The following is a 24,185-nucleotide window of genomic DNA, read 5'->3' as shown; positions in this document are numbered from 1 at the left end:
CTTTAAACGTTTACTCTTAATACTACTTCTTAATTGTGGAAGTACATGTATGCTAGCTATCTGGAATGGGAGGTTGACTGGAGAGGATTTCTAGTGAGTATTAACAGTAGATGACATTGTTTCTTCCAACTTGTTGCTATGTAAAAAGCTTCTAAAAACGATGACATGCATTTAGCCATAGGGTATGTTTTTGACCCAAACAAATTTGATATTGTTTCATGTATCCATGTATTCTACAAAGTTAGCTTCAACTAGCTGCTTTTTAGCTAGCTAATCGTTAGCATTTACTATTAGCTAGTGCTACCAAACACCATACCAGACACAACTAATCGTCTGTTGTACCGCACGAAAAAAAGTTTTTCTTTATATCATTAATGGTTGTATCATTGTCTTGATTCTCCTCCCCTTACTCCTGTAGTAGCAGTATTTCCCCACATGGTGTTCCTGAGGAGACGCTTAGCTCAACCCCCTGTATATAGGGCTCTGGATGGGGCCAGTTTAGCTGGCCTGCCTGCCTGTCTGTCTGCCAGACAGTTCTCTGCAGACTTCAGGATTGGCTGCACGCATCGCTTCAACACCACCTCCGGTATATTGACGCTGTATGGAAGATTATTAGCCGTGCACAGCGTTTCACACCTACGGAGGTACGTTCAGCAAACATTATCTCAAGTTCGTGTTAAGTTTTGTGTTTGTGTGTGTGTGGAAAATAGCTTCAGTGAAGCGGAAACCGTGAGACCCGGAGTTCGCTTTACAAGCAAAAAAAACAAAAAAGAGAGAGAGAAAATAAGTTGTCATCTTCCAGAAAGCAGGCTGGGGCCGATTCCAGCTGCGAAGGCTGATGAATTGAGACGAGCTGTTTACTTAACCGCCCAAAGACGCATTTAGTCGGTTACAAACGTCTTGCAAACTGGTACAGAGCTCTGGCAGGGGTTTTGGTGGCGGCAGGCCAAGGTCTGTCCTTTCTTCCACCCGCAAATGATGGTCCATGGGAGTTGATGCATCTACTGCTTTTCTTTTAAAACTCCACCGTGTTTGCATGAACTGGTCTGCTGTTCGGCGTGAAGTCAAAATGAACATATGGGATGTGTTGGGAGTTGTGTGTTTTTGCCCAGAGAGAGGAGAGAAAGAGTGCAGGGTTTTCCACATATTTGGGTTTTCTTTTCGAAGTGCTTTGTAGGGAACACTGGTGGGTACAAACACACACACATGCACACTGAAAGAGATACTCTTGACTTCAGCTGGGCATATCATTCACATCATTAAGTGGCCTGAAGTCAGAAAGCTAAGGAAAAGGAATTTGTTTATGTATGTGTGTGTTTCTTCGGAGCCTGTTTGACAGGATGCCATTTGGCTGTAGGCAGTCATCTCCATGCACCTGCATAGACGCAGACTCTCAGACTGAGCTCCTTCTGTAAACATTTAGTTTATAGAGAGCCACTTGCTTTGAATGGAGGATTTCAGAGTGAATGCATGCTGATGTGACAGTAATCTGAAAGGCAGCAGAATAAAAAACAGTTTTCCCTTTGAGAGGCCCATCCACTCATCCTCTTACAGAGCAGATACTGTAGCCGGCTTGTCTTAGCCCCGGTCGGGCTGTTAAAGTCATAACTCGCTGCGTCTCTGTTTCGCCCTGAGGAGGTCTCCTCTCGCAGAATGGACTCCTGTGTTGATGCAGTCGTGCAACATGCTAGTGGAGGTCCGGTTGAAATGACAGTCATTAGATAAATAAGAATATTTCTTCTCATGGCGAGGTCCTGCATGTCACAATGGAGCCAACATAGCAAAATCTCACATAATAATCTATCTGTCATTGAGTGGCGCACACTATTTTCCATACGTGCATGCAATGCATTACATCAGATGACACTTATCACACATATAAATACAAATAGGGATTAAACAGAAAGTAATTAAACCACAGTAGAGATCTAATTATTAATCGATTAGTTGTCAACTATAAAATTAACCAGCTTCTATTTTAAAAATGTAAAACTTCTTTGATTCCAGCTTCTTGAATGTGAGTGTTTTCACCATTTTCTGACATTTTATAGACCGAACAACTAATCAATAGATTAATCAACAATGAAAATAATCGCTACTTGCAGTCCTGAACCATAGTATTAAAAAACTTGACTGAGAGTCTTTTGCCAGCATGCACATACACTCTCTAAAAGAACATTCAGTTTGTGCTCATCAACATGGATTTTTATTAATCTGTTAATCAATATTTCTTTATCTATTCACATAAAAACTGTCCACCAAATGTCTCAAGCAAGGCCAGAAACACATGATAATGCCAAATGAAACATTTGGAGAAGCTGTAATGATGGTGATGAAGTTAATTCTGAGTTTTTGGTAGTCCTATAGACTTATGTGGACCTGCAGTACAGTGAGTCGCTGTTAGTTTGTCAGTGTTTTTCTGGATCAGTTTCACATGTTAATGTGTTTCTTCAGTTAAAAATATGTATCCGCTTGAAATAAACAAAGATGTTGTTTGTCTGAACTGGACCCACTCTGCCGTAAATCCTCAGGAGGACTCAGTGAGGCTCCTTCAGCCAACAACCACTAAAAGATGCCGTTTTTTATAGCGAGCTGAGCTTCTGTCCGGCTCATCAGGAGCATCAGGGGTTCAGTGTCTTTCTCCAGTTCAGTTGGACATACAGACAGGAGGAACATGGAGGATATAGGAGTTTATACTCAAAATAAGTTCATCAATATCAGGATAACTGAAAGATCTGTAACTTGAAAGGTCTGTGAAAAATAGAGCCGGGTAAAAATACAGGATACAAAAATGTGTTTTTATTTATTTCTCCTTTATTTATGCAGGGAGACCTTAAGATTTATGATCATCTTATTTTAGATTATTTGATTGTTTTTAACTTTAAAGGATTTTCATCATGCAAATCTTATCTAAGATGCAATAAAATAAATACTTATATTTATAATAATGATATTGTTCTTTATAAAACACAAGTATTAAGCATATTTTGACAATTATCGAGATTATCTGGCATTGATTATTTTGATTGTGAAGGAACTAATAACACTTTTTCTTATGCACGCGTTTGGAAACGTATTGTAAGAGGATCTTAAAACAAGGGATGGGAATATTTCGGGGTTTGCTTTGGTTGACAGGTGTCTCCCAGCTCATGCACAGCTACGCTGGTTACATCAGATACTATACCCTTATACGTCATGTGACATAAAAGCTTAGTTACAGTACAGCTACAGTAGCCAAACATAATTCTTTGTAGTTTGTATTTTGTCTGATACATATTAGAATTAAAGTAGCGATAATGCAGCTGTTATGTCCCTGATAAGGGAATCCAAGTCACTGGGTGCTTCCATTTGTCTCCCTTTCAAATGTCGGTTTTCTGGACCTTTGCACTGGTTCCCACCACACATCCATTGGAGTCTTGGATTGTTGGTCCCTCGTGTGACACCAGCATCAGCTTGTCCGTCATCTCTACTTTCAGAGATGACCTCCAGGCTTGATTCTGCTGAGACAGCTGCATCCCCTCTCACATACAGCTGAGGAGACTAGGAGCGCAAACACCACATTACGTGGCTCCAAATGTATAATATCCAATATTAAAATATCTCTAATGCAACAAATGAACAAATATTTACATTGGGTTGAACCAATGATGACAACCCTAATGCAAAGACGCAAATTAACTCAAATTTGCGGCGGAAGGTGGGAATTATGCAGTGCAATTGCTGAACATTCGCATGACACTGTATTGGGAAAGCCTATCAATGTTAGCATAGCTTAGCACCGATCAGCCCGAGCTCCATTCAGTTGATACAGCTGTACAGTGGATACAGTGACCGCATGGCTAAATTCCCTGTTATGAACAGGACAGCGTTTGGTTTCCTGGTGCATCTGGGACTTCCACAACGTGTACAAAGCAGCAATAGTGGTTATTCCGTCCATGATCGATGAAATGTTTTAGGTATCTACATGGAAGTAAGCCCCGCCTCCCCTCTGGTGCATCTAAACACAAATCCTGTGGCCAAACTTGCGTGAGTAATGTGATGTGAAAATTTAGCTTCGCGTTTGGTGTGAACGCCGCATTACTGTGAAGCCCGGTCAGGCCACAAAAAGAGCCGTGATGTAACTAATGCTATGTCAATGTTTCTCTACTGTGGCTATGACACAGACGACCTCATTGAGTTCGTGCAGAATAATGAGGGACCTATGTATAGACTCCTGGGCCGCATGTGTTTCTTCATATTTGGTACGAGGCTGGTTCCTGTGCTGGAAGTCGCCCAGCAGCAGCTCTGTGCAGATGCTGCTCAGAAATTCTCATCAGTTTGTGAAAAAAGGAGGTTGAGGTTTTGGTGGTTGGTTAAGGTGAAGAGGTTACATGATCACGTATGCTGCCTCTGGTTGTGTTCTCATTCATATGCATTGTCACTGAACAAGTTTTATTTCATTGCTGCTCGGAGTTCTTGGCATTCCTCATGAGCTGGGTGGGACGAAGCCAGCGTTGGTGAGGAAGTGAGGGGCTGGCTGAACCTCGGCCACGTCTCCCCCGCTCTGCCATTTATCCAAATCTGGCTCGCGTCTTCTTTTGAATTGGACTCAGACTTGTTCTAAAGAGCATCGCATCATTTCCGTGCATTCAGAGATGAACACGTGAGAAGGAATGCATCACTCTGAAGCGCGTTTCACGGTGGAAGGATAGCATGTGGGGATTCGTTTAGCACACGTGGGACGCAGTAGAAACATAATGCAACACTATGCGCCCTCTTTGTGCTCAGCCCTGTTTCCTGAGTAAAGCATGTGATCCTGGCAGCTCTCCGTCCATCCAACACAGAAACTCATGACCATGTGCCTCATGTGTTGTGAGTGCAACCACTCAAAGGCTTCACACAGCCATAAATTAAACACAAATGGTATATGTGGTCAGTACGTCAGAGGGTCATAAAAATGCCTTTAGTGTCAGATTTACATCAAAAAAAGACATAAAAGTTGAGTAGAGGTGGCCGTTGCTCAATTTTATTCCCTCTACGCTGCACTTGTGAAACTATGTGAGTAAAACAGAAGGCTAAGTAATTTTGTCCCAACATCTTGTTGTTGCTCTAGGTACAGCCAGAGTTGATCTCAAATATTAACACAGTAAAATGACTTCTGAGTCTAACTTTTTTTAGTTGAAGCATTTGAAGGCTGTTTTGTGGCGTCTGTGCTTGGCCTACAGTATGTGAGTCATATGTTGTGTGATGCATGATCACAAAGCCTCTTAAGTCACTGACTGGCCTGCAGGCAGAGCTGCGCTGTCCATGTGACTGTGTGACATGATGACATATCACTCCTCATCTCCTGTCTTCAGTCTCCTTTGGTATTTGTTGAGGCTAATGAGTCTGAGGACTGTTTGCCGTTAGGATCCGGGTTATCGACGTGGGCCGTCACATTCAGCCCTACGTGGCGAGATGAAAAGGGACAACAAGGAACAATTGAACCTGATGACGTTAGTTCAATGAGTCCGTTGAGACACGGGAACGGATGGAGCTCCTGCTGTCAGTGGTTAACGAAGAGGAAATATTGAATATGTTGAGACACAACTCTGCTCCTGTTGCAACACCAGGCTGTAGTTCTGATACAGATGAGACTGTGTAGAAATGAATACTCCTGAGATGCAATGATATCTTATATTTTTGCCCTTGCCACAAATGCATCATGATTCAGTGTTTGTAACTAGAGATTTGCTGATACCGTTCGGCCAATGGGAGTACGATACCACTGTAAAAAAAATAAAGTTAAAACGGCTCCTAATTCCCTCTCTAACTTCTATTTTATATGGCTGTCAAAACATCTCCTTCAAGCTGCTGTATTTATTTAAGTTTCTCGTCACAACTAAATTTTTTTTACCAGATTACATTTGAATGCTTCATGATAATGTATAAATATATAATTTAGCTTTTGCCTATTACTAAGACCATTATAATGTAACTCAGTGCAACCTCTTTTAATGTTGGCTGTTAGCTCCGTTATTATAATGTGATTTATGATCGGTGATTCATATACTCACGGATACCTGATTCAGCGTTTTCGGCTGCATCGGAAGCAATTCTGTGACTGGTATCAGTATCCGAACAGCTCTATTTGCAACTGATGCCTCAACATTTCAAGCACCTACCTTCTGGCCTCTTAGCATCTCAGCAAGTGTCCTGTTGTTGTCCTGAAAATACAAACTGTGATGTCTGACTCTTGTTAAAGACACAATGACAGCAGGTGAACCCCAGATTAAATCTGGAACATTTGTCTACTTGGAATTTCGGCATGCTTTATTTAAGTTTTTCTTCAGCGCTGTGTCTGCTGTTTTCATAGCTTCCTATTGTCTGCAAGCTTAAAATCTGGCACCTAGTCGCTACGTTTCTATAGAGGTTTACGCCCAGAAAAATCTCGAATGCAGCTAAATGAAAAGAAAAGGCAGAGGGCAGTGCAACTGCAGACACACACTTCTAGTTGATGCAGAGCGTTAGATGAGAGGATCAATTCCACTTTCATATCTCTGTTAAACATGAAGCTACAGCCAGCAGATCGTTAGCTTAGCACAAAAATTGGAAACGGGGGGAAACCGATAGCCTAGTTCTGCAAAATGCAACACAATTTGCTTACCAGCAACTCTAAAGCTTTATCACATTTGTTTGTTTTTTCTACACAAAACTCCAAATAGTTGTGATTAATATCGATCTTCTCATCTAACTCTCTGACACAAAGTGACTAAGCAGATTTCCCAGAATGTCCTGCTATTCATGTTAAAGGAAAACACCACCGCATTTCCATACTGAACTATGTTATGCTCTGATCTTAGACGAGGTGATACATACCTCCCTCTCCTCTGTGCGTGCACTCAATGGCTCTTGCGCGCACTCCGCGCAGCGCTAATTTGCTAGCATGTAGCTTGTCCCAGTATATTCCTTAGGATCCAAAGGGGGGTGAAGTTAGAAGCGACCAAGCACTTCCACGTTGCCCCTATTTAAATACGGTTACGTGAGTAGTTACACGACCCAAGTTTGGCTACACAAAATGAAACATGCCAATTTTTCTAAGCGGATAACAAGGATAACTATATAGTATGGCGGAATAACAACTGGAAGCACTTCGACGTCGGTGCAGTAATATCATCACTCCGCTCCCCCTCTTACTTCCGTCAATAGAACCTACGTGACCTGCACGCCGTCCCCTGCACTACCTGTAGTAGTTTGTGCACAGTTGAGGAAGCATCAGGTTGTAGTAAGATAGTTTGTGAACAATCAAACATCATGGTTATAACGTGCATCGCACAGGGTTGTGAAAACAAGCAGAAGTATATAGTCCCGTCATGTTTTGAGTGATGATATTACTGCGCCGACGTCGAAGTGCTTCCAGTTGTTATTCCGCCATACTATATAGTTATCCTTGTTATCCGCTTAGAAAAACTGGCATGTTTCATTTTGTGTAACCAAACTTGGGTCGTGTAACTACTCACGTAACCGTATTTAAATAGGGACAACGTGGAAGTGCTTGGTCGCTTCTAACTTCACCCCCCTTTGGATCCGAAGGACAAGCTACATGCTAGCAAATTAGCGCTGCGCGAAGTGCGCGCAAGAGCCATTGAGTGCACGTACAGAGGAGAGGGAGGTATGTATCACCTCGTCTAACATCAGAGCAGAACATAGTTCAGTATGGAAATGCGGTGGTGTTTTCCTTTAAAGCTGACTTATTTATTTATTTATGTGTAAATTATATTGTAAATAATTACATTATTTTGTAGTTTCAGCCTGAATTGCTGATTTGTGAACATACTAACGGCATGGTGTGGTAAGGGCATCGCAGACATCATACAAAAACAGAATTTGCATTTCAGAGAAAAGGAAGTCACAGCCACCGAATACTAAAATGATTGCTGCATCCCCAAAGTTGATTGAGTTCAGTCAACAAAAGAGAATTAAACAATGAAATTAATGAGTTTCACTACATTGCTGCTTGTGTATGGCTTTGCATTGTGATGGAAGTTTCTTTGTGTTAATTTGTCCAACAGAATTAAACAGGGTTAGACGTGTCCAAAGGTGTGATATTTGGACTGTCTGCTTTAAATTCAAATCGGGTTTTATTATTAGCAAGTTTCTGGAACAATGTTGCCAAAGCATCAACATACATAAGTCAATCTATTTACCACGAAAATGTAAAGTGATTAAGGAAACAATCCAGATTTCTGAGAAAATGCCTTTTTGGGAATTGTGGCTGTATGTTTGTTTCATTCTCAGTCATTTAAGCAGCATCACTTCCAGAAGCTGCAATGATTGAAAAAGCTCTTCATGTAGCTTTACATATTAAATTCCTCTCGTACATTTGTCAAGGCTAGGTGCTGATATAACCTTATGAGCACTTTTTCTTCTTCATGCAGTAGCCTGTTGCAGTGGCCTCGGTGGGGAACACTGTCTTTCTATTTAATGGTTTACTGAAATTCCAGCTCAGACATGTTTCCGCTCGCTGGAGCCTGGTAAGGAAAAACAGCTGAGTGCAGCGGAGAAAGCCAAGGTGTCTGTTTAAGAAGCTGCTTGAAAGAGAAGACAGGAGAGAGAGAGAATATTGACATGCGGCCGATGGCGGGTTGACAGGCCGCCCCTGACTGCGCTGTGAGGCAGGAAGTGTGACACTGAGAGGACAGGAAGTGACTGCTGCGGAGCTATGCTAACCCTTTCATCCAGCAGCTTGAGTAGCTGGAATCAATTCACTTTCAGTGAAACAATAAAACAAAGGCCGTGGGCCCATTTGACTCTGAGGTTTAGGGTTGATTTTTGCCTGATTTCTAATCTCTCCCCTCATTTGTCTCTCCTCTCCTTGCGGTGCTTAAAATTCATGTTTTCATGAATTTTTTTTAGGCCTCTCACGATGGCATATTGGCATGGTCACAGGCACACATGTGGAGTCAAGGACAATCGTGGGAAGAGCAAACTAATCAGAACAGTGAAGCACAGAGACTCTCGCATATGATTAATTATTTTTGCAATGGATATTTTGTTATTTTGGGTAGGCGAGACAGCCTCAGTGTGAATGGATAGAGCCAGGAAGCCGGACGTTTTAACGACGTGTTATGTGTGTGACCTGCCACCAGGGTATTTCAAAAGCTCAGAAGAAGAAGTTTTACGTTATAATGCACAGCGACTTTGCTTGTGTTTAAAGAGTTGTGTAAATGTACACGGCTAGCAAAAGAAACTCAACTCTCACTTAACCTGCCATTGTTGTTTTGGTATGCACAGCGTAATTGGATTTCCGACACTTAATTAAAATGTCACGAAACCGCCAACGCCGTTGTTAGCAGGATGAAAACACCTTCTGAATCTATTGTAGTTTCATAATATGAAACTAGATTCAGAAGGTGTTTTCATATGTTTTCACCATATTTGTTGGCACGACAATTACTGAAATGATCTTAAATGTTCTTGTAAAACGTTGCTGCATTGGGAATCCCGGCCCCCCCTCCCCCCCTCCCCTCCCCCAGGTGGGGAACTGAAAAGAGGAAGTGTGCTTGTGCCGTGTATATATAAGGTTTGTGTGAGTTGATGTGGGACTTCTCTGAACGTGGGATGTGAGTTTAGAGGAAGAGGAATCAAGAAGTTCTACTCGGTGCACAATGTATTTTTTTTGTTTTTTTAAGATTTTTAGATGCAGCTAATCTTCCGCTTTTTCCTGTCCCCAGCTGTATGTGGCTGCTCTTCACATTCTGCAATTGTATGAGGAATGAACTAAGGTGCTTCTTCTACTGTCTTCTGAATATACTGCTGATTCTTCTATGGACACAGATTGAGTAAGTATTTTCTTTAAGCCACACATTTTCACTGTTTTACGTAGGGTGTGTTTTCCCTGTTGATATCTAGTTATGATGAAATTGTGTGTAAAAAGTCTGCTCGTATGTATTGCTGCAGTTTATCAGAGGACTCCGGCTCAGTCGTGTTTAAAACCAAGTAAATTTGTTTCCCGTGTGTGAGGCTGAATCCACTAGATGATTAATAATTTAGTTGATTGACAGAAAATCAATCTGCATCTATATTGATTAGTGATTTATAGTCAGTTTTCTATCAAAAATGCAAAAAGAAACAAAATAAATGGTATCTGTGGTGGTTGCAGGACTGTTGAACCTGTCCAATTATTTTATTCGGCCTGAATCAGATGATTGGACAGAGTACCTGCTTGTCTCCCTTGTTTTTGCACAAACAAGACTGGATAACCAGATAACGAAAAACAAGAAATGCATCAGGAGAGGTCACGACGCCACAGGCATAAACGACGGACTTCCCCTCAACTTAAAGAGAAAAACTAACAGTAAATAGAAAGACAAACCAAGCTGACATATTTTAGAAGAGCACCAAATGACAAGAAGCACATAAAATGAGCAAACAACAATTCTTGTTCAAAATAAATCCCTCACTTAATAAGACAAATACACAAGGGCCTTTCTACAGAGATGCTGATCTCTTAACGTTTCCGTTGCAAAATGTGTTCAGCATTAATTTAGTTGAAGAATGTTAGAGAGGTAAAATTAACTGCTGAGTTGAAGTCTAAAACAACAGCAGCAGCAGAGCCACATCTGTTGCCAGATACAGCTGCTGTGTGTGTGTGTGTGTGTGTGTGTGTGTGTGTGTGTGTGTGTGTGTGTGTGTGTGTGTGTGTGTGTGTGTGTGTGTGTGTGTGTGTGTGTGTGTGTGTGTGTGTGTGTGTGTGTGTGTGTGTGTGTGTGTGTGTGTGTGTGTGTGTGTGTGTGTGTGTGTGTGTGTGTGTGTGTGTGTGTGTGAGCAAGTGCATGTGAACACACCACAGGATGTTAGCTTAGCCACTCAGCACTGTTCCTGCACAGCCGACACATTTATTACTACCCTGGGCTGCATTCAACATGTTTAAAATGGCCTTTTCCACCCAAATGTTCACAATCAATCCAGATTTAAACTTTGCAGCATTGAATTGATGATTTCCAGGGAAGACAGATGCACATGTATCATATTTGAAAGTTGTTACTTGAATTACTCGAGGCACGTTTTGATTGGTCTTGTTGTTTTGCTCATTATTGAGCTGTCTGAGAGCTGGAGCGGAGTTGAGTTCCTCTTGATTATCACCCCTGTGAAAACCACAGCATGTCAACAACGCGCATTAAATCATACTCTTTTTTTTTAAGTTCAAACAAGAATCCTCAAGTAAACTACTTAAATCATATAACTGTTCAACTTCAGCTGTTGATTTTGAATGTTGTTGTTATTATTATTGTTATTATTATTATATCAGTGATTTTCTTTCTCACCCTTGGCCAAACATGAAACTGAGGGCATTTCTATTGCCCTTCAATGCCTCTCAACATGGACGACTGCTTGCAGCTAACGGTGCTAACTGTGCTACAGCAAAAGTGCTGACCGTGTTAATCTGAAGGGGGAACCGGAGAAGAGGTGCTATGCTTCCACGATAACGTTGCCGGTTGGGTTGGCTGTATCAACTGTGACCCTTGTATGAGCGTGGCGCAGAGCGGCGGCTAATAGCTGTGCATCACATGCACTCAAAGGAACACGGAGCAGAGAGAAGCTTGGATTACAACACACACAGAGGGAGACTTCATTCTCTGCTCAGGTTGACTTCAATCCACTATATCTTTGCATAGCTAATAGTTGCAATGATAGTTGTTTAAGCGACACTTCAACGGTGACTTGCATCAATGCAGCCACGATTTATTGCTTTTGTCGCTCAGTGGGAAAACGGTATAATGAGGTAGAGTAGCACAGGAGGCTCAGTGGCAGGATGAAGACGCCTTTTTATGGCCATTTGTAAACTGAAACACATGTGAGCATCGTTCAGCGTCTGCGTGTCTTCAAAGGATCCTCACCCTCGTATCCCCTTCTCTCTACCCTCTCTCCCCCTCTACTACTCTCTCCGTCTGTCAAAGGAGCCATTGTGCATGCTTAGCTAATATTAGGCTGTGTGTGTGTGTGTGTGCGAGTACTGGAGCAGAGAAGTTGCGTTGTGCATTTTAAATTTCAACAAACAGGCCTGTTTTCTTTTAGCAGAAGTCGATTTCTTTCTGCATTCAGCTGCCTCAGCATCGTCGGCGCCAACTGACGATTCATAACTAGACTCAATTTGCAATTTCTCGTCATAACATTTAGTTGTATTTCTGGGTGTGGAAATGACAACTGTCAACCACACAAAACCGAGGAGGGGCTTTCCATTACAGTCCCCATTTCTGCTGGTCTTACATGTGCAGTTGTGTCAGCGTCATTTCATCACTGTTAACTGGAAATGAGTCGATGTGCTGCTCTCTGCATCCGGATCAAAACTGTGAAAGTGATTCTTACTTGGACCAAATTTCATTCTAGACCCCACTGTCATCAACAAGTATTTCTACAAGTATTCTAACCAACTTGAGTTTTTGTTATTTTAATGTAATCATTTTGCTCGGGTCACTACTGAAAATACAAACATTTCTGATTCAGATTCCGATATCTTGAATTCAATACCGATGCACAACGATACTTTTTTTGAATGAAAGGTATTAGTTATCTCATCAAAACATCAATTTCTGGATCTGTGGGCTACAGCCTCTTCAACTTTGCCCTATTCTCTGCCATGGTAAAAGCAGTCTGGGAATCAGAGGAACCTTGGTCTGAACTGTAATGGGATAAGAAACCGATCCAAACTAGCTTCCTACTGCTAGTGTAACAGACTGTTCTGTGATTTGGAGAAGTGTGTCCCTGTAGAGTTGCCGTAGGGTTGCCGTAAAGTGTTGTGGCTGTCTCATTTTGTTTTGGTTTACACATGTGAGGGACCGAGTCCGAGCAGAGCTGTTGAGGTTCACTGTACTTGTGTCTGAGTGGTTTATTATTCTATTACATGCACCCGGTCAAGCGAACCCAAGACGCTCGGTTACACTAGTTTGTGCTGGCTTCAAATCTAGTCTATGCTGCTAACATTAACTAATTTAGCCAGGCATGATAGCTACCCAACAGCAACAGTGGAGCGAACGTAAGCAAGTTGGAAAGTACAACTGTTTTGTTGCCACTGTCAGCAGAAGTTGCCGCGGTAACCTTAGATGGCTGTGTCTTGTCAAAGACTATGCAGTTGTCCAGCCTTAAATTCACGCCATGTAGGTTTAAAGGCTTCATCATGTTTGACGTGTTTGATGATTTGCTTTTAATTATGTTCGGGTATCTGTTGCATTTCGCGTTTCAATGCCTGGTAGGACCGATGTAATTCGGTGATTTGCCTGCTGTTACCGTTTCCAGCCTTAGTTACCACTCATAAAACTATCTCAAGATCCTCATGATGATTGAGTAACTTTAAGCAAAAGTGTTGATCATATTACATACTGTATGCAGTCAATATTACAAACTGGACACGAGCGGTGTATCATGTCCAGTTATGGTTTTGCAGAAATGGAAAGAACTGGTTTGGATTTGGATGTTGAGACCTGAGTAAACCTTTCAGACGGTGGTGTCGTGCAAGAACATTGACCATCACATCTTGATTTGGTTGGTTTAAGATACCAGACATTAACATTTTTTTTCTGTTCAGTTTTGCTGTTGTTTTTATATACACATTGGTGCACAGCAGTAGAAGTGCATGCAGCCTGCTGTGAGGACAGATGAAGAGAGAGAGAGAGCAAGAGATACACTCTCAACATCAGTTTGAGGTGTGGAAGGTGACGAACCATGCAGGAGCACTTGAGATTAGATCATAACGAAAGCCCACTGGGTGAAACTGTGAGTGAGGAAAGAAGGATGCTGGGTGAAGCAAGGATGAACGCCAAGATAATGTAAATGGATGAAGAGAGTGAGCATGAGGAGGAAGGAAGGGAAATAATGGCGATACACAAATGCATTGTGAGGGAGAACGAGGGAGTGATGCACTGTTGAGAATAAGAAAGCGTGAGGAAGGAGGAGGATGTCAAAACGATGCGTAGCTGAGATGAAGAGGTATCATCATCCTGGCAGCCGGATGGCTGCGGTGCTGGAGCCGCGTGGTGACTTCCTGTTTGTCAGCAGCATACAGGAAGTAAGAGGCCCCTAGAGGATGGTCTGAGTGTGCGTATGTGTGACTTAAAATGAAGTGAGAGGCCAAGCTGTGTGAGTGGAAATTGAATTTGAGATAAAGTTAAGTGAATTTTAATGCGTGTTTCATGGCATTTTACCTGACCTCGCCTCTTTGATCTTAGTGCAGTTAGTCTTTGTCTTCAAAGATACAATAGGTTAAAGTTACTTCAACAAACTTTTAACTGGTTATGAGACATTCTCAATTCAATACTGATGCCTCTTTATGACCTGCATAGGTAAATAAGACTATTGGCTGTTTCTATCCTTCAGACCCCTGCTGAAGAAGATCCTTCAGCAGGGGTCTCCGGCAGCAGCCAGCTCATTGTGAACAGACCAAGTTCAACTTCTGTGAAGAGCTCCATGGCGGGCTTCAGCGGCTCCTCCTCTGGCCAGGAGCAGAGCTTTGCTTCCGTTGGTCGGAGCCAACGCCACGCTGCTGGGGGCCCAGGCAGTATTGCAGGCCCTGATGGAGGGAAGGGAGTTACTGGAGAACCAGAACAGGACTGCATGGGGCAGACTGCTGCAGTAAAATTAGATGTTTTCTCATGGGAATCTGGGACCCAGAAACAATACCACTTTTGTCCACAGGGACTGCCAGAATCAACATCAACACTATTTCCTTGAAGTAGCTTTACATTAATGTTGTAGACCTGATCCAATGGTATTTTATTTGTAGCTAATGTTCTTTAGGTAGTTTGGTCATATTTTCTACCTGCAGTTCTGGTCGACAGGAGAGACCCTGAAAAGTTGAATAGTATTTTTTGTGCAGCTTTAACAATTATAAGAAAATCAGCAATTGATGCAGGCAGGTAATGTAGCATCTTTCTTGCTCTGCATGTTACACCACTGCATTAAGTGACGAAGTAAGGACTAAACTCTAGATATACAGCGTGTTTTGAAGTCATGTTTTAGGGAACTTAACCAAGTTCCTGTTCAATGAAACATTTACTGTAAGGTTGTCATTACCTGTGAGCTCAGCATCAGTGCATTGGAGTTATTTAATTGCTGTTATCGCATATTATTAAGTCGAGCTGGAATGCAAAATGATCACATCCTCGGTCATACTGTTCACCTATTTAACAATATATAAAGAAAAAAGTTTGTATTTATTCGCATTTTCCGATGTTTTGTCTTCCTGGAAAACAAATTATTTGATGCATGCTTACATCGGCTATTTTTGACCAATTTCAACCAATATCATGACATCCATCCATCAATCGATCAACCTGCAACTTTTGGCGGGCACAGCAAGAGAAGATCGTGAACAAATAAAGTTCCTCCTAATGTTTCAGCTCGACTTAATAGTATGTTATGATCACTTTGTCTATTTTGTTTTATGCATACAATCCATTTGAGAACCACAAAATCAAGCAATAATCTCAACAGCACTTTGTAGCTTCTCTAAGAGCCAATATGGCACAAAGTCCTGATTAATTAAACAGATTAAAATCCTGGATGGAGCTCAGGTTTGTCGAGCAAAAGGCAAGAACCATGGCTGAATGTGATATGATGTCTCTTCAGCAAACCAGGTCTCAAACATGTCGTCAAAACATATTTAAGGAAGTGAAGTTAACTATTGTGACCACTGCTTCCTGTGGACAACATTTGACTTCATACGTTCATTGTTTTACCAGTCACTTCAACACAATGACATGCATCTAGTAGCCTTTAAAGGAAATGCAGCTTACAGCACCTCAGTGCTCATATTTAGTGGTTAACTAAATACGAGTTGCACACTAAACAGCTTGAGAACCACTTGGTTTTACTTGAGAAATATTAGCAATAGCTTTTTATTGTGTGTCAGTATTGTAGATGGAAAGATAACTGTACACTTTGGTTTTGTGGGGACAACCTCCCTCCAGTCTGTTCTATTTTATTAAGTGTGTGTGTGTGTGTGTCCCCTCCAGGGTGCAGCGTCCAGTGCAGACAGAGTAAAGTGGAGAGAGGAAGATGCCGCCTCCCCCCCCACCACCACCCCCAGGGCCTCCCCCTCCTCCCACCTTAAATGTTGTAAGTCCTTCTAGTCGGATCAACAGAGACACCTTGTGGATAAATCATGTCATGTGTGATCTTACTGATTGATCTAACACACAAACATCGATAAAGTCACTAGTTGTTTTCTTTCTTGCTGTATCCTGCAGCTGTACTCTGTCTCAGACTGACTGCATCCTCTTGAATGTGTTCTTGCCTTTCAGGCCAACACACAGAAGCCGAATCTGAACCGTTCAGAGCAGCACGGAAGGAACGCTCTGTTGACCGACATCTGTAAAGGCTCCAGATTAAAGAAAACTGAAACCAATGACCGCAGTGTACCCGTACTGGACAGTAAGTCAAGACCTCTTTGTAAGCAGAGAAAAAACAGTTAGTTTAGCCCAAAGTCTGGTTTGTTCGACTTGTGTGAGTGTTCAGTACCTTGCTCAAGCAGATTGCATCCCGCAACCCTACAATTTATCATGTAATATTGTTTGTTCATCCTCTCAGAGCCTAAGGGAGGAGGCGGCGGAGGAGGCGGCGGAGGAGGTGGAGGAGGAGGTGGAGGTGGAGGTGGAGGTGGCGGTGGCGGGGCTCCTGCTGGTTTAGGAGGCCTGTTTGCGGGAGGGATGCCCAAACTGAGGTCTGCAGCAAACAGTGGTAAAAATGGTAAGAAACATTTATAAATTAATTCTAAATTACAATCTGCATGTTTTCCCTGTGCCTGCGTGGGTTTCCACCAGATGCTCCAGATTCCTCCCACAGTCACAAGATATGCTGGTTAGGTTAATTGGTTACTGTTAAATTGCCCGTAGGTGTGAATTTTCGTGTAGACGGCGAAAACGAATACGCTGACGTCATCGCCCCGCTCCTCGACCCTCGAGCCTGACTTCTTCCCCTGCGACGTCTCGTAACAACAACAACAACAACAACGGCGGCCTCCGTGCTCGTAGCAGATATTCTGCTCGTCTGTACGACGGCGTATCAGGGCCGCTGTATGGAAGAAAAAAACGGAGCCGATAGAGGGGGGCGATATTCCGGGAAAAAAGTTGCAGATATGCTACTTTATTACGATGCTAACAAACAACCACTAGCTAACTTCCCATGAATGAAGGCATTGATTGGTCTAATTAATCCATCCCAACGTGTGACAACGCCTAATTGTCATCTTATGGGTGTTTATTGATCGGGTGGTCGGGTGGATATTTAGCCGTAGCTCTCACGTGTTGCCATAGCAATGGCAAACAGCCGGTCAAGCTCCGTCTCTTCTTCTGCGTTTTTGTAGCAGAAACAGCGCCGCATAAGGGCCTGGAATATGTACTACAGCGCGCTGAGTCGTTTTCAGTGGATTCGTCTGGACGCGGATTTTCTTAAAAAAAAGTTAGTTTTGCTTCGTCTGGACGGCCCCTGAGTGGCATTCTGTCAGCTGGGATTGGCTCCAGGCCTCCAGTGACCCTCATGTATGTAAGCAGAGGCCTGTACTACGAAGCAGGATTTGAGGTTAGCGAAGTAACTTCAGGGTAAACTCTGGGTTTTGAGTCTTACAGTGTTTCACTTCTTACCGGTATACATCTCCATGGTAACTTGCACACTGCACAGCTAAACTGCCCCTGAGCAGGTTATGTTCCTGATAAGAGATCAACGTGTATAAAAGCACCGCCTACTGACCAATCAGCTCTCTTGGAAAATGGCATCACCATTGGGAGAAGATCCCGTGGAGCTCAGTGCACGGATCGTGAGAGGGTCTCTTAGGAGAGCTAGAAGGTTCAGGGACCTGCAAAACCCTTCGTCCTTCCCTGATGATTTTATATATGAGAGATACAGATTCTCATCTGAGGGAATGACATATCTGTGTCAGCTCCTCGAGCCGTATCTCAAGACTCACTCAAAGGCTCAAGACTCACCTGTTCAGACTTCACCTCGACTAGCATGACCCACTAACCCCCCCCCCCCAAAAAAAAATACCCTTACCTATAGCACTCTGATCGTAGCACTGTTGCTCTTGAAGTACTAGTTTACTCAGATGAGGACCTAACACTTGTTCTATTTTTAGCTCTTACTTTATCAGCAATGATTCGTTGTGGTTTCTTTGTTTCCTTCTTTTGACAAATGTACTTATTGTAAGTCGCTTTGGACAAAAGCGTCTGCTAAATGACCTAAATGTAAATGTAAATGTAAATGTATCTGGCCAGTGCAACACGTCGGAGTCGAGCGTTTACAGTGCTGCAGACTGTATGCATTGCACTGCGTTACTTTGCCACGGGTACTTTCTATGTATGCTGAGGGTGATGCAGAGAATCTGAGCAAAAACACAGTCTGCAATGCAAATCATAAGGTGACACGCGCTCTGACACAGGTGCCGGCTAAGTTATGACAATAAGCCGACTTACCACTTTGAGTTATGTTTTTATATTTCTTTTTTATTTGCTCCCAAGTCTGTTTTACACCGCCGGGAAGGAATGAGGCTGATATTGTCATCCACCACGCCATAAGATTACATCTAGGCAACGCATTAATTTAATGGAATACACAAATGTAATTATAGTCATGTAATTCTTGCCTTTTCTGTCTTCCAGACTCAGGACCCAGCAGAGGACCAATGCTCCCCCCAGGAATCCGCTCGTGTGGGCCCACCCCCTTTGGTGGAGGCTCTACTGGCCCACCTAAACTTCCAGGAGCCCCTGCTGGTGTCCGTAGCAACGTCCCTGATCTTCCCAAGGGCCGGCCAAATTTCTCATCCAGACAAGACACTCCAGGAGGCCCCCCTCCTCCTGTACCCAGCACACCTCGCCCAAACCAGGGCTTCCAGTCTCGCGGGGGCCCATCTCCGCCCTCACTCCCTGGAGGGTCGAGACCAAGTCCATCTTCTGGACCAGCACCTCCTAGTGTTCCACCAGGGAGGCATGGGCCTCTCCCTCTTCCACCAGGAGGCTCCTCAGCTGGGCCGAGACCAGGATTCTCTGCACCTCCTCCTCCACCCCCAAGCAGCAGCAGACCTTCCTTACCGCCCGCTCCTGGTGGGAGGCCTCCACTTCCTGATGACCGACCCCCACCACCACCTATGGGAGGTCATCGGCCATCTATGCCCCGAGATGTGCCCCCTCCTCCTCCCTCTGTCAACTCCAAGCCTTCCTCCTCTGTCTCTTCCTCCTCTCCCTTCTCTCGTTCTTCACCCGTTGGGGGTGCGCCCCCTCTCCCGCCGGGCCGACCAGGCCCCCCTCCTCTCCCACCTAGCCCGGCTGGAGGGGACGACCACAGCACCCCTCGTCTGCCCCAAAGGAACCTGTCCCTTAACAGGTACTGGTAAAGTTTCATCTGCTTCTGCCCTTTATCCATATGGACGAGTTCACTGAATGTTCCTGATACTGAGTCTACTTTTGTATAGATTCAATTGCTTTTCATTCATGCAAACTTGCTAATGTAGTGTCCCTTTAAAAAGAACAGTCCCTTTGTTTGGTAAGAATGTTTTTTTCGCTCCATCTGGCTCAACAATCAAATACTTATGTGGCAGAGGCAGGTGATGTGTTCATACCTATGTTCAGTTTAAAATATAGTTTGTTTTTCACAGTCATAATGATATTTCAGAAGCAATGATTTTGACTTGCTGTAGTGAGATCTGCTTAACTTCTCACATCCTCTGCCGACTTTCCTGTCTTTACGTGGCTGTAGCAGGCTCAGGCTCAGAGTTTGAGTGAATCGGTGGGTCTCAGCCATGTTGTGCTAGCTTGTCAGGTAAAATGTTAAATAATGCTCCAAAGTTGGGTTCCATTTAGGAGCATTATGATGGAGGTATATATCACTAATATCTCAAGTTGTTGGAGCGATCTTTGTTGATGATGCCAATTTTTTGTGGAGACTCGTTGGTACCCATAGATCCCATTTTCCTTAATATATCTTGAGGTGAGGGGTCAAGGGACCCTGTGAATACCAGTTTTCTGGGGGAAAAAATGCAATTCCTACAGAAATCTCCAAATGTCAAATGTTTTAGATACAAAATCACAGCATGAGATGTTCCTGTGTTGTTCAAATAGACATGGTTAAGAGGGGTGAATTAGAAAAGGTTAACTGCTTGCTCTCAGTTTATCGCTCTTTTTCTTACCACAAACATACTTAAGTATAAAATTCTGTTTCTCCTTGCCAGCCATGGTCCAGCTCCGCCACATGGTCGGACAGGACATCTCCCGCCTCCACCAAACGAGAGGCCGCCATCTCTCGGCAGGAACCAGTCCTCCACACGCACAGGTGAGCAGCCTTGATTGATTGGTCAACCGAAGAGTGACTCTAAAAATGAGTTGATGTTTGAAACAGTGTGTTTCTCCTATGTGAAGTGATCATGCAGGATCAGCTTACATGTCAATTTTTATCCCTACCTCCAAGGGCCTCTTCCACCCCCTCCTCCCTCAGGTCGTAGTATGGGTGGGGCCAGTGTGAGGTCATCTCCAGCTCCTTCTCCTATTGGTCGGCCAGGCCCAGAGCACCCTCGTGGAGGACCTGGAGGTAGACCTCCCCTCCCTCCAGACAGGCCGGGTATGGGAGGACCCCCTCCTCCTCCAGCACCCATGGGGAATGGCTTCCAAAACTCTCACCACAACCAGGGTGAGTAAAAGCCCTGAAGGTGCTAAATGCTAATATGGTTTCTCTGAGTATTCATACAACAATTTGTGTGGAATGTAGTTGCCAATGTAATTTATGGCACAAAACAGAAATACCATACTTCACCAGTAAAAGATGGACAAGGAGGAGAATAGAGCAAAACAATATTTACAGTATATTTAAGGAAAATAAAAACCCTTTGTCTAAAGTATAAATCCATGCATGCCCTGTGCAGGCAGATAGTAAACTCTATGCCGAGAGGATCGACTCTCTTTTCAAAGACTGTACTCTCCCAGTATCTACAAGAGAAATCCGTTGCCCCGAGTGTTGTTTTTACCACATGACTTCAGATGCATTCAACTATGGCAGAGAAACCCACTGACCTCCCGTTTGTGTTGTTTTTATCCCATTGTACCAAGTTTGATTTGGAAGGCAGTGTATAAAAGAAGTGACAGTCCTGAATGTCCTGCTCAGGAAAAATAGTCACAATATTCTGTGACTATGTAGTGCTTTTTAAGACAAATTTGAACCTGTAAATCACTGTCTGAAATATGTGTATTCAGTTGGAATATAATGTATTTGTAACATACAGTATGTATTCTTCTCTTTAAAATGTAGTTTAGAATAGAAATATAGCTTGTTGAATTATTGCACATATTTTAGATTGTGTCTTGAAGTAAATTGAAGGTTTATAGTTTCCAGATTAGTGTCGAATCAGGAGAATCCTGTTTAATGTGACAGGCCCAAACCCACAGCCCTACATTAATTTTCTGTTAAACTAGAAGACTCAAACCTCATGATGTGCCTCATGCTTGTATAATGGGAGTTTTGTCTGTCTGATGAAGACCACTTAACTGCATTTCTTTCCAAAAACCAGATGAGTGGGAGTGTCGGTTCACTTTCCATCCAGTGGCAGACCTTCCTCCACCTGAGCCCTACGTACCCTTCCAGAAGACCTACCCCAGCAAGATGGCCAAAGGTCAATCCAACACACGCACTCACACCTGCATCTGCCTGACCCCAACCCTTATGCTTACCCTAACCTAAACCTGATTCTAACCTGAGTCTTAACCCTCAAACAGGCCTTTAAAGAAGTACGGACCTGCCAAAATATCCTCACTTTGTTTGTTAAAATCTTGTTTATGTCCTCACCAAGTTGCAATTACAAGAACACAGTCTTTATGGAGTTCCCAATAAAACCGGCAGCCACTGAGATCAGTAAAATAAACTATTAATCACTACCTCTCTACCTATCACAACAATAATTACAACTGCAGTTACACAATATGTTTATAACTCGATCTTGATAGTCAGCTTCAAATAAGTTAAAACAGACAAATGGATAATAATATCATTTGAGGTCAAATAAGCTACAGTGCCACCTGGTGGAAGAAAATGAAATCTCCTGTGGGAAGCTGAGGCAAATACTAACTTCTGTGTCTTTGCTTCTTTTCAGGTTCTGGTAAAAAGGAGAGAGGAGCTCCCCCTCTTCCTCCTTTACCGAGGTGAAGAAGAGATGGCATCAAACACAACCCCTGGAACTACTTTCTCTGTTTCCCTACGTGTGTGTGTGTGTGTGTGTGTGTCTGTGTGTCTGTGTGTGTGTCTGTGTGTCTGTGTGTCTCTCTCTCGCTCTCTGTTGTGCTTATTGGGCCTCATGCAAGAACCACTTATATGAACAGATTTGTTTCTTAAATGGCTTGTACAAATTATTTATGTCAACAATTTTCTCAAATTTAGAATTTTATCTTTGGTGCGGACACAATTTACGAGTGGTCCAGACCTGTCGTAAGTCATGTGCAATTAGTCCGCTGGTTTCCAAGCCTGATTTTCACTCATGGATTGTATATTTCATTACTTTGAATCTGACGTGCCACGCTCATACCAACTGAGAAATAGGTAAGAGAAAGATAAGATAAGAATACCAAAATGTTCTTGGATGAGGCCCAGTGTGCTTGTACCTGTGGCACGTGGTTTCATCTGTGGACTGCAATGTGTAAAATGGACCTGAAGGTTGGTCGACCAAGTAAAAAGACTCACAATGTGGAGTTTAAATCACTTGCCTCTGCAGCAGCAAAGACCAAAGCCTGTTTATCCTCCGGTACACTGTGTTCAGAAAAAATGAAGGAAAAAAAGGTGTACATCTTTAGGCACTTGAAAAAATGTGATCTAAAACCATGCTGTCGGTACTTTTCTTTTAAAGTGGGCGTTGTTGACCTGGTTGCAGTGAGACAGATCACAACAGCATTTTCATGGATTTTGACCCACTTTATATCATTCACTCACTTTTTCATCCTTTGCTTTCAGTGGTTGATATTATATTTAGCCTACCAGCTATAGTTTTATATATATAAAAAAAAGAAAAAAAAAGTAATACAAACTCCTACTTGACAAATGAACCAGCCTTTGGCAAGACTTTGCTAACACAGACAGCATTAGGTAAAGCTAAATCAACATGTTTTGCAATATTATTGTCAAAATCTGGAGTCCCAGGGTAACTGTGCAGGGCTCATAATGCAAACATCAGCTTGCTCAAGTGTGTTGATGATTTTTGATGTTTGTCCTATTTTGTTCCCTCGTGCCTTTTTTTCTATCCAGGATTGTGTCTTCAGGATGCTTAAGAGTTAAGGGAATTAGCCTTTATGTGCCTTGGATTATGTATGGGTTTGTTCAGCTGGATTGGATCACCTCTGCTGATTAAAAAAAAAAAAAAAAAATAGCAATACAGCAGCCACAACATATAAAATACTCAGTATAGCAAAGTGTCTTCATTACAGCATCAATACACACAAGCTCTTGCCACCAATGCATAAAACGTCAGGGGAAATGCGGGTGTTTAATTTGCCAAAGCCACATGTGCCTTCGAAGTATGTATATTTACATCTGTGTGTTTCTGTCTGAAACAACAAAACGGTACTTTTCATTTGATTGTTTGATGTGACGTGAGTGCACATTTGATGTTTATGATTGAGATGTTTTTAAAGAACATTGTGTGGTGTTACGGCAGCATTGGTTTACAGTTGAACTGATTCTTATTTTGCTGTTTTGCTAAAAGCTGCATTTACTTGCTATGAAGGACCTGTGTATGTATCTGTATGATTTAATCAAGTGGTATTGAAGGACTGTATTATTTTAAGTTATGTTTCAGGACTGTGCAGTATTATGTTTGTTTGTTTTTTTTTGCTTCACCCAGCACGGCTTTGAATGGTTTCTGTATGCGTGTTGTATTGTTATGATCATGTGTTGCTCAAAGAAACATTTTCTAAAAGACAATCGCATGGAAATAAACCTATTTACATCAATAAATAAAATGCTTTAAAATACTTTATGTGCTTTCCTTTCAGTGAACTCGGTGGACGATTACAGATACTTGTGCACAAAGGAGCATCTTTTGATCACTGAGTAGCTGATGAAGTGATTATGTTTTGTCAGACAAACATTTTCATGCAAATATGCATCACTGATCTGTTTGACTGAGATGTACTGTTTTCCCACTTAACTGCCTCATGCCTGAAGATTTTTCGAGTAGTGTATTTGACAGACATCCATCCTTTCAGCGA

General features: G+C 42.7%; 1 protein-coding gene across 4 annotated transcripts; it reads left to right on the top strand.

The window, feature by feature from the left end:
* The first annotated feature begins 474 nt into the window (after positions 1-474).
* wipf1b (WAS/WASL interacting protein family, member 1b) lies at positions 475-23,948 on the top strand. 4 transcript variants are annotated; one of them, XM_084020866.1, is made up of 10 exons: positions 477-644; positions 9,693-9,800; positions 15,969-16,071; positions 16,257-16,386; positions 16,543-16,701; positions 18,609-19,329; positions 20,174-20,274; positions 20,410-20,628; positions 21,503-21,606; positions 22,078-23,948. In XM_084020866.1, the coding sequence occupies exons 3-10, from the start codon at positions 16,012-16,014 to the stop codon at positions 22,132-22,134; spliced, it is 1,551 nt and encodes a 516-aa protein (XP_083876992.1). In that variant the 5' UTR covers positions 477-644; positions 9,693-9,800; positions 15,969-16,011; the 3' UTR covers positions 22,135-23,948. The 4 variants fall into 4 exon arrangements, with proteins under 4 accessions (XP_083876993.1, XP_083876992.1, XP_083876995.1 ...); XM_084020867.1 differs by lacking the exon at positions 9,693-9,800 and having other exon boundaries at positions 475-644; XM_084020869.1 differs by lacking the exon at positions 477-644 and having other exon boundaries at positions 9,556-9,800; positions 20,437-20,628.
* The last annotated feature ends 237 nt before the right edge of the window (positions 23,949-24,185 follow it).

This window comes from Eutrigla gurnardus (genome assembly GCF_963514095.1).
Source record: "Eutrigla gurnardus genome assembly, chromosome: 11".
In the NCBI taxonomy this organism is placed as follows: domain Eukaryota; kingdom Metazoa; phylum Chordata; class Actinopteri; order Perciformes; family Triglidae; genus Eutrigla; species Eutrigla gurnardus.
Note: the sequence above shows the minus strand (reverse complement) of the source record. Positions and strands in the feature narration are given on the sequence as shown.

Excerpts from the sequence above, each read along its gene's own strand:
- wipf1b (XM_084020867.1), top strand. The coding sequence starts at position 16,012 with ATGCCGCCTCCCCCCCCACCACCACCCCCAGGGCCTCCCCCTCCTCCC. Across the intron at positions 16,387-16,542 it reads CAGTGTACCCGTACTGGACA|AGCCTAAGGGAGGAGGCGGC; the intron begins GTAAGTCAAGAC and ends TCATCCTCTCAG. Across the intron at positions 16,702-18,608 it reads AGCAAACAGTGGTAAAAATG|ACTCAGGACCCAGCAGAGGA; the intron begins GTAAGAAACATT and ends TCTGTCTTCCAG.